We start from the raw sequence: 10,288 nt of genomic DNA, 5'->3' as shown, positions 1-10,288 counted from the left end.
CTGATGTTTGGTTTAAACTGCAGGAGATTGTCTTGACCATGTCCACATGCCTAAATGCACTGAGTTGCCGCCATGTGATTGGCTGCTTAGAAACTAAGTGTTAACGAGCAGTTGGACAGGTGTACCTAATAAAGTGGCCGGTGAGTGTAGTCCTTCCTTGTCATGCACATCCTTGTGACTTTTCTATTTTTTCAAACTGTAAAATCCTTGCAACAAACTAAATTAATGAAAATAATACCACTAAAATGCATTCATTAAACCAAACTATGATGTTCCTTTTATATTTGACAAATTTATGTTTAAATATTTTGCAAAAATATGTTGCGCCTCATGATGGTGTTTTGCATCTAAAGGCTAACGTTTCCTGTCTTACGTGAATTGTTGCCAGGTTGGGATGTTTCCCAATCTGGCAGTTTCGGATGGACGTCTATGGGTAAAAAATGGTTTTCTTTAGATTTATGGACTCAGAGATCAATAGACTTTAGTTAAAATTGGGCAAGATTTTTTATATGCAGGCGGTTTATGAACATTTTTTGGGCTGGAAAACGTGAATCGGTGACATCTGGAAACCCTGCTGATGTGGTGAGTGTGGACCTTACGCAGCAGCAGTAAATGTCATGCCCCAGTCCATAAGTGGGCCGTTGTGGATGGAAAAATGCCAGGGCAGAAAATTGTTCCCAGTCTGAGTCTGGTCACAGCAAAAGCTGAGTCGATAGATATGTCTAGGAAGGAAACAGGAATAAAGACTGAAAAACAGGCCCATCATCTTAATGCTTTGGAACAGCTTTACTTTCCTCTGTAATCTAATATTAGCAGCTCATTTGTTGAGTGATAACTGCCACCAGCCTTGGTTGCCCTGAGCCTGTTGATGTTTACTGTTATTCCCTCTGCTAATAGCATATAAAGGAATCTGAGCAGTTGTTGTTCAGGAAAACCAGCTTAGGTCTCCCATTTGAAGAACCTCTGATCCAGTGATAAAACCATCATGGTTTAGCCTTCATAAAATCTGCTTAAAATCATATGCTTGCACATTTTTTTGTGCTTCTAAAATACAAATTTGAGAATAACATTTTCACTTGCTGCCTATTATATCCCATCTACTGACAGGTGTCATCTGTTGTATCCCCTAAACCTGACAGTGGTCACAATCTTATGCTTAATTTGTTAAATTAATTTAAAAGTTTTTATTGACATGACAGAGCTGACAAAATTCCATTCAATATGCATCTTTTACAGTGTGTGTGGGGGGGGGGTCCCCAGCTGTGAATTTTGGCTCCACTATGCTTGGGACGTTTACCTGTTGCTTTAAAGCTGGTTTTATGGAACTGGTGATCAACAAACTTCTTGAGGACTTGGTGGCATGAAGATAATTTAACCATCTGACTCAGTTTTGTTGAAGCAGGAAACATTTAAAAACATGTAGGACAATAAATCCTATAAACCAGGGTTAGGCCACTATGATACAGAACTTTATGTGAAAAAAAAAACAGAAGTCCAGAAGTCCTGCTGGGTATTAACCAGAAGTTTAAAGAACTTAACTGCCTTGCAGTGTTTTTGTAAATAGAATAGAATTAATTTATACTTTTGGATAATTTTGACTTGTTTAAATCAAAGTGTTAATTAAGAAAAATTCCCTTGTTTTTACTCCTTTTAGTATCAGTCCTTTATACCTCAAAGGTGTAAAAAAAAAGTTAAAAGTAATGAAACAAGCAGTTTTCTATGATAGAATCGGTTAATCAATTATTGACTTTTACGCCTTTCAAAATAAATCTGCTTTATCTTGATTGCTCAAACCTGGCTTGATTATGATGATTCCCTGCAGCTTGGCTCACATCCATGAGACCAATTAAACCAGGCTCTGACAGGCTTGCTCAATACAGATTTCATCCTATATCCTGGATCAGCTGTCCTTTCATAATAAAACCCCTGTAACAATAACTAAAATGTTGTCAGATTTAAAGCGAATATGCCATTATACTTGGGAAATAAAATGGAGGGTGCTTCAGGTCTTATATGGTTTCACGAAAAAAGAAAATTCTTAAATAAACTGTATATGCTAAATATATGGAAGCCCGTTTCCGCCACTTGAAAGTAAAAAAAATGCCAATTAGAAGGTCATATTTATGTGATTCGAAATAATCATTTCGACTCTCAAAGTTTGAGAGTCAAAATGATGACTTTGTATTCAATAATTATGACTTTGAAACGTGAAATTATGATTTTGTAGCTCAAAATTATGACTGTGAATGTCAAAATTATGACTTTATATCTCATAATTATGACTTTGAATGTCGAAATTATGAATTTGTATCTTATAATTATGAGTTTGAAATGTGAAATTATGATTTCGTATCTCATAATTATAACTTTGAAATATGAAATTATCACTTTGTATCTCATAATTATGACTTTGAAGCGTGAAATTATGATTTTCTATTTGGCATTTTTAAACTTTCATGTGGCAGAAATGGGCTTCCATATAAATAAGATTAATATGATTGTGAAAAAAAGAAGTCAGCTTTTGAAAAAAAAAAGACATAATAAAGGTGGCCGTTTTTCGTTCAGAGTACTTTCAGTGAACTTGTGAAAGATAAATTATTAACTGTTTTAATTTTGAATATAAATTATCCAAATAAAGGATTAAAACTAATAATTAGGTGTTTTGCAATAAAATATATCCTCTTAATATTTATTTTAATTGTGTGAAAGCTATAATCCCGGGCCTGCTTTGCGTTTCCTCAGACCAGAGGGAATGCCCCGCAAGGCCACGCGCTGCTCAGTTTGCGGAGCTTTGAAGTCAGCGGTTCCTCCAGCCGGTGGAGACGGGGAGCCGCCATTTTATTCCCGCTTAACTATTTATGCTTGCCCCGATTTTTAATAGAAACAACCGATACTAGCAGTGTTTTTATTACCAAAAGCGTTAAAATGAACCATTATCGGGCGCGCGAGGCTAGCTCTCACGCGTAGACAAATCAGTTATGGAGGGAGAGGCTATAAAAATGAGGCGGTGGCCCTGGAGACGCCTGCCAGTTAGGAGCTGAACTCAGGGGGACTCCCAGGATTTCAGAGGTTCTTTAGGTATGTAGCAAACCACTGGCTCACTAAATAAGAATGTTTTCAGGCCAAAGCTCTTTTTAGAATGATCGTTGGTTGTTTTTTCAGAGAAAATAAGCTAGTTTGTTCAAGGTAACCGGTTCAAAGGAAGCATTAAGTTAAATTTAATTCAGTAGAAGATTGGCGATGCTAGCAAGCTGTTAGCAACGTTAGCACTGCTGGAAAACCTTTTAGTTTCTTTTTTGCGCGCATTTCGAGATGTAAATTGCTTCAACCTGAGAACATGTTGGTTTAGAAGTCTGAAAAAAGTTATTGAATCAACAATAAGATTGATTCTTTTGTACAACTTCATACAGGTCGGTTCTTTCTAGAATTAAGCGTTTATCCCAGTGAGGCCAACCGCCCATCTTTACCCGAGCTTTTTTTTTTCTTTCTTTTTTCAAACAACTTTATTTGTTTCTGCAAACCATCTTTACCCGAGCTGCATCATGGAGGCAATAGGAGAAGCTCTTAAATACATACTGCTTTCATTCGCTAAAATAAAAGCAGAATTATCTGAACCAATATATGTTTTAGCTGCATATTTGCTTGTTTTAATCTCTGCAAATGTTTTCCAAGAATTAATTTTAATAAAGTTTGCTGCATCTGAAACTGATAAATATTTTAGACAATAATTTATTTAACAAAGGGTAATTAAATCAGATTTAACTGGATAAAGCACTGTAAATGATTAAAACTCCTTGAATTAGCAGCTCCAAAAACATAAGTGCAATTACTTGATCACTGGAGTAATTGCAGGTACCTAAATATGTTGTGAAAGGTTTTATTTTGGTAACTTATCTCAAAAAGGGAAACCTCAATAGAAATGTAAAGTCTTTTTTTTTTCCCCCATTATTTTGATTATCATGGATTAGTGGAAAATATAAATTCAGTGTCTTAGAGATTTAATATATTTTGAGAAATTTGGACTGGGGCTAATAGATCCTACAAATGTCTACCACGACACTTTCCTTGTGTCCAGCCATTCCTGAGTTAAATGTAAGAAGCATCGTATGTTTGGGAGACAAAGAACTCAGGCCGTTTTTGTTTAAACTTAACAGTTTTTTTGTTTTGTATTTTACTCCTACATGCCTATAATTTAGGGGAATTTACTCCTACTTTCAAATTTAAGAACTTTTAACTTTCTATCTAGAACCAGTCCTACTCCTCCAATGTGTCAGAGACCTCCAGAGGTGTCATAAGTGTTTAGAGTTGCCACTAGGAGATGGTATTGAGAGGAGAGAGACATCTTTGGATGTTCTGGGAGCAGAACACATCATGGCTTTGGCAACACACAGCTGATTAAACTATTGTTTGGGCAGAGCGGATATAATTTGTGTTACGGCTTTTATAAGATACATAATCTCACTACTGACCACATGCAGCAGCCTTTCATTTTGGAAATAAAACAGGGTTTCCGCAGGTCATCAAAAATAAGTCATTCAATTATAATTTTGTTAGCTTAAGGCCTTAATTGGCATTAAGATTAATTAAATGTGATTATCCTGGCATTTAAAATGCGTTATTTTCATCAGATTTATCAGATATAAATGATTTCGCGTGTTTGCGCGGAACTGCTTTTTATTGATCATAAAATGTTGTTTGGAAAAGAAGGTCGAGGCGGAGAAAAAGCTAGAGAATGTGAAAATGCAAATTTCAACAAATTTGGCTTCAAAAAAAGGGGAATTCGGGTCATGGTTGCAGCCTGTGGATGGTAAAGATGATGAGGGATTTTGCAGTTTTATTTATATATATATATATATATATATATATATATATATGAGAGACATGGATACTTGTTAATTGCATTGAAATTATTTCTAAGAACATTAAAAGCGCATTAAAAAGCATTAAATTAAAGTTACTTATTCCAAGATTTTTTTCAGGGAATGGCACCAGATTTTTTTAAAAACTTGTAGGGTGGCCGCCTTCACCTGTGTTTTAATGTGTTCTTAATAAACACATGGGTTCATATTATCATCTTAATTTTGATTAGTTAGACGTAAATGATCCACATGAAGCAGTAATTGGGCTCAGGGCAGCAGCAGACTGAACTTTTTGGACTTCATAGAAACACTGATGAACGAACTTGGCTAACATGCTTTATTTAGAGCAAGTTTGCAAATGTGCTATGCATGGCTCCATTTTTTTTTTTACAGAATCCTTCTGTGTTCCAGCAGAGCTTTCTGTGGTCCTGTTATTGGTTTTATGGAAAAATAAAATCCAAAAATCAAGTTTTTTTTTTCTTTCTTCATCCTCTCATCTTACCCAAAGGAAATGTTAAGTGTGGAATGTTTAGTTTATGAGCAATACATTAAATATTTGAACTCAGTCTTGATGGCTGTTTCAGTTTTATTTAGCACACCACTTAATCATCTCAATACCTGCAGTAGGAATCTTATAGTCAAGTGAGTTAACATTTTATTTACATTCCGTAAAAATTCAAAAAATATCCACTGGACTTGGTTTTCAAGATTTGAAGACGTTACGTTCTTGAAAACCAAGTCCAGTGGATATTTTTTTAATTTTTACGGAATGACTATGACCTGGATGACTGAGAACCTTCATCAGCATTTTATTTACATGTTTTAAATATTTACATATTGCTTATGATCACAAAATGCATTCAGCTAACCTTCATACAGATTTGATATTCAGGAAAAAGCCTTATTTTCTCAGGTGTACTGTGAGGCTAAATCAGATAAAGTTTGAAATATATGGGACTAAACATGAAGTCCACATGTGAGTTGTTGCTATCTGAAAATATGCAGTAGGTGGCGCCATTATCCATCTACAGAAGAGCTTGCTAAGATGTTATCTCCATTTGTGGTTCTGCCTAAATAAATGAACCATTCCAAGTTCTCTTGAATAATTAATCAGGTCTTATATTATTTCCAAGCTGTTTCTTTAGTTTGTCAGAGTTAAGGTTATGGATCTTAATACCGAATTAAAATGCTCTTTTAGCCTCCATTCAACAATACAGTTTCATAATTTCACTATTGTCATATTGTCTCTATAATTAAAATTATGTTTATTTTTATTTTAAAAGTGTTAGTTACTTTATTTCCTGTTTGTTGGTTAATGGTTATTTTACCACTAACCAACCGTTTATCTTTAATGGAAAATGCAGAACATTTCTCTCAGTGAACTGTAAGCTTAAGGAGGCATAATGAACACACTTGATTGGTTGATTAAAGCACTGAGAGCTACATTATTGTGTCTTCAACAGGAAAGTATAAGATGAGCTGTGAGCTGCAGTAAGGTGGTCTCCAGCCAGTGCTCCCACCCCCTCTGAATGCAGTTCATGCTTTTAAACAGGATGGCCGACGTGAAAGCCTGCTTCTCCATGAGTGGGAATCCACCTCCACCAGAGGTCATAAATCACCAGAGGCCTGGGCGCGTAACCAATCAGCTGCTCTACCTGCAGAAGGTGGTCATGAAAGCTCAGTGGAAACATCAGTATTCGTGGCCTTTTCGCCAGCCTGTCGATGCGGTCGCTCTGGGTCTTCCTGTAAGTTGTTCGCCTGTCAGTGTTGTACTGTTACAGCATCTGGAAATGATTCAACCTCCTTTAGGTTTTTTACGTTTTCCGAACTTTTACAAGTACAAACTATTAGTGCCGCAGGTATGTTTCTTTTGGGGACGATTTATTAATTTGTTAATAAATGCAGGACCACGAGGCACTGAAAAACAATAACAGCTACTTGTTTTTAACATGTAAATCATACAATTAGAAATTCTATTTGAAAAGGGTTTTGTAATTGTACATTTTTAATTTAATTATAAAAATTCTGGCTTGGTATATGATCTGTGATTCGAAAAAGTTAGATTTAACTCAGTTTATGATGCTACTCTATATTCATTTAGTCACTCTTCTGTTTAATTTTCCAGGAAGCTCTCATCCAAAGCCTGTTTTTTTTCTTCCCATGGCCAATCACTGCACAGCAGAACCCTTGGAAAAGTCTAGTCTAGAAGTTTTGCTTTTAACAGAGTCCTCCACCTGAACTCCTTCCAAAAAGTTAGTTAAAAAACAAACTACTGGACTTTGTTTTCCAAGTTTGAAGATATTGTGCATGTTTTCTAAGCCATGACGAGGCTTTTGTTGGGCTACAATATAAAAGCCTGGAGCTCAACGCTAATCCAGACATTTTGAGTTGAGAAAGCTTCCTGGATTGGAAGCGAAACATCTTCAAACTTGGAAAACAAAGTCCACTGGTTTCTTTTTTAACACACTAACGAATCTACACTAGCAAACTCCACCTGAACTGTAGATTCGTGCAGCTCCTCCAGAGGTGCTGTATGTTTTGCAAATGCCCAGCTTGTGAGGATTTCCTGATGGACTCATCCAAACCTAAGATCCCCAAATGCTTACGAGTTTATAACCAGTCAGGGAAGGATTTTATTCAAGGGTGTCGGAGGAAGTGGGGAGGAATCAGAAAGGAGAGCTGGAACTAAAGCATTTTCTTTTTCTGTGTTTTAGGATTATTATAAAATCATTACTTATCCTATGGATCTCAGCACAATCAAGAGGCGACTGGAGAACAGGTATTACTGGGAGGCCAGTGAATGTGTGAAAGACTTTAAGGCCATGTTCTCCAACTGCTACATGTACAACAAGGTAAGGACACCATGTGCTATGCTCGTTTTCCAGAACCTAAACATATTAGTGACGTGCTGACACCTAAAACCGGATTTAGAGGTCTGTGGTCCTGAATCCGATACGAATCGGATCTTTTCAAATGCGACCCGTGTCTGAACGGCCAGGTCGCATCCGTTCGACCTGAACTCCATTAATACCCAACAAAGGTCACTATTCTGGTTCTGGCTACGCAGAAGTGGCAAAAACAACGACAACGATGGTCGACGATAATGCTTGGTTGGGAAAAATCGCTAGATGCGCTCCGGCACTACCACCCATTGTCTACTTCCGTAAACATAGAGCAAGCTTGCTTGTGATGTCATTGCGTGCTCTACTGCTCTTGCGGGGCAATTGCGTTGTATGAATTCAGCTCACACAGGAGATCAAATACAAGTCAGATATATTTGGAAATGTGAATAGCAACGCCAAAAAAAAAATCAGATTTCACAAAAAATCGCAATTGAACATCAAGGCCTGCAGTGTGAACGTAACCTTAGATGCATCTCTTCTATAGCACACCTGAATCTAAAACCTCAATCCCCTCATTTAGCCCAGCAGAGGCATGGTAACGAGCCACTCATTTGATTCAGGTGTGTTAAAAACAGTCGCATCAAAGGCTACGTTCACACTGCAGCCTGAAGTGACCCAATTCCGATTTTTTTGCCCATATGTGACCTGTATCTGATCTTTTTATGACAGTCTGAACGACACAGATCGGATTTTTTCAAATGCGACCCAGGCCACTTGGATATGTGGTCCTGAATCCGATACGTATCTGATCTTTTCAAATGCGACCTATGTCTGTACGGCCAGGTCGCATTCATCCGACCTACACGTCATTGATACTTGACAAATGTTACTAAACGTTACTAATCTGCGTCCTACTAAGCGGAGGCGGGAAAAACTAACAACCATGGCGGAAGATAACAGAGAGCAGTCAATGGAGAGAAAGTGAGGTTGCTGACTTAATTCATATTTGGAAAGATAGCTCGATTCAGATCAAACTCGAAGGGTCTTACCGGAACCTGGCTCTCTTTCTTTTTGATCTTCTTAAAAAGATTTCGTTCGTAATGTGCCTGCTCCTGTTGGAGAAGAACTTAAAGAACGCAATATACGCTGCGGTATTACGAGTCATGTTTACTTCCGCAAACACTGAGGACGCTTGCTACATGTGACGTCATCGCGTCCTCGAGTGCGCATGCAGGACACTTCGGTTGAACGCTTTCAGTTCACACAGTAGATCACATACAAGTCGCATATACTTGGAAGTGTGAACGGACACGCAAAAAAATCCGATTTCACTAAAAAATCGGAATTGAGCATTAAGGCCTGCAGTGTGAACGTAGCCAAAGAGTTGCAGGATAGTAGCTCTCGAGGACTGAACTTTGGCACCTCTGATTTAGTGCGATTCCTCATGGTCCTGTCACACCTTGCCGACTTAAACAGCATATGCCCGAAGTCCCAGAATCTCCTAAAACCCTGGACACTGAACTTTCTATGTATTTTTTTTCAATTTTGGTCATATACATAGAGTATTTATGAGTCCAGAACAATGTCCAACGACAGCATAACTTATGGCAGTGTCATTTCATGTGCATTACGCAGCATCCGTTAAAGAGGGGAATAGCGATTGTTAAGTTGTAAGTAGCAGACTGTGCATGTATGAGATGTAAGGAATGGGAGGCGGGGCTAGATCTGGGTTTTCCCTTCTTCATTGTGTGGAATGAGGAGCGCGGGAGCGCATGTTGTAAACTGTTAATGGCGACCATTAAAGTGTGGATATTAACGTCAGCAGAGTGATTATTGAGCCAACATTGGTAGCAGAGGATGGCCGCTGCTGGAAATTACAAAGTTCCCCCACCGTTCGACGAGAAGACGTCTTACGAAAGTTGGAAAAATGAAATTGAAATCTGGAGACTTGTTACCGACTTGGACAAAAAGAAGCAGGCCCTGGCGGTTACCCTGTCGCTATCAGGAAGAGCGAGAGAAAGCGCGCTGGAAATCGCTGCGGAACATCTCAACGTCGATACAGGAATGAGTGTTCTTTTAGACAAGTTGGATTCAGTGTTTTTAAAAGAAGAAAAAGATCGACAGTACGAAGCTTACACGGAGTTTGACCGGATCGACAGACGCGGCGACACGTCCATGATGGATTACATTATCGAATTTGAACGACGGTACAACAAGTTACGTAAGTTCAAAATGGAACTACCGGATGCAGTGTTAGCATTCAAGCTATTAGACACCGCGGGGCTAAACGTTAAAGACAAACAGCTAGCTCTTACCGCCTGTTCCACTGTAACTTTTGACAACATGAAATCGGCTTTGAAAAGAATCTTCGGTGATAATGTCTATCCTCCACAAGAGGGCGACTCAGCCTTTTTCACCAAATACACAGGCAAGCGTGAACGGAGTTCAAACTCAGAGCAAAGCTCAAGAACAGCTGCAGGGACTAATCCACTCGACAAATACGGGAGAAGAACTAAATGTGCAATATGTCAGAGCACTTTTCACTGGGCAAAAGACTGCCCCAATAAAAGAGAACATGTGAAGCTA

At 38.2% G+C, this 10,288-nt stretch overlaps 1 protein-coding gene across 1 annotated transcript in view; it reads left to right on the top strand.

Moving 5' to 3' along the window:
• The first annotated feature begins 2,886 nt into the window (after positions 1 to 2,886).
• LOC119775211 (bromodomain testis-specific protein-like) overlaps positions 2,887 to 10,288 on the top strand; it is a 28,077-nt gene continuing 20,675 nt past the window's right edge. The window contains exons 1-3 of the mRNA XM_038273104.1: positions 2,887 to 3,078; positions 6,323 to 6,604; positions 7,574 to 7,711. Coding sequence (XP_038129032.1) covers positions 6,389 to 6,604; positions 7,574 to 7,711 — 354 coding nt within the window. The 5' untranslated portion in view covers positions 2,887 to 3,078; positions 6,323 to 6,388. The remainder of the gene's footprint in view (positions 3,079 to 6,322; positions 6,605 to 7,573; positions 7,712 to 10,288) is intronic.

This window comes from Cyprinodon tularosa, unplaced genomic scaffold, assembly GCF_016077235.1.
Source record: "Cyprinodon tularosa strain WSP-4 unplaced genomic scaffold, ASM1607723v1 ctg858, whole genome shotgun sequence".
Taxonomy (NCBI): Eukaryota; Metazoa; Chordata; class Actinopteri; order Cyprinodontiformes; family Cyprinodontidae; genus Cyprinodon; species Cyprinodon tularosa.
Note: the sequence above shows the minus strand (reverse complement) of the source record. Positions and strands in the feature narration are given on the sequence as shown.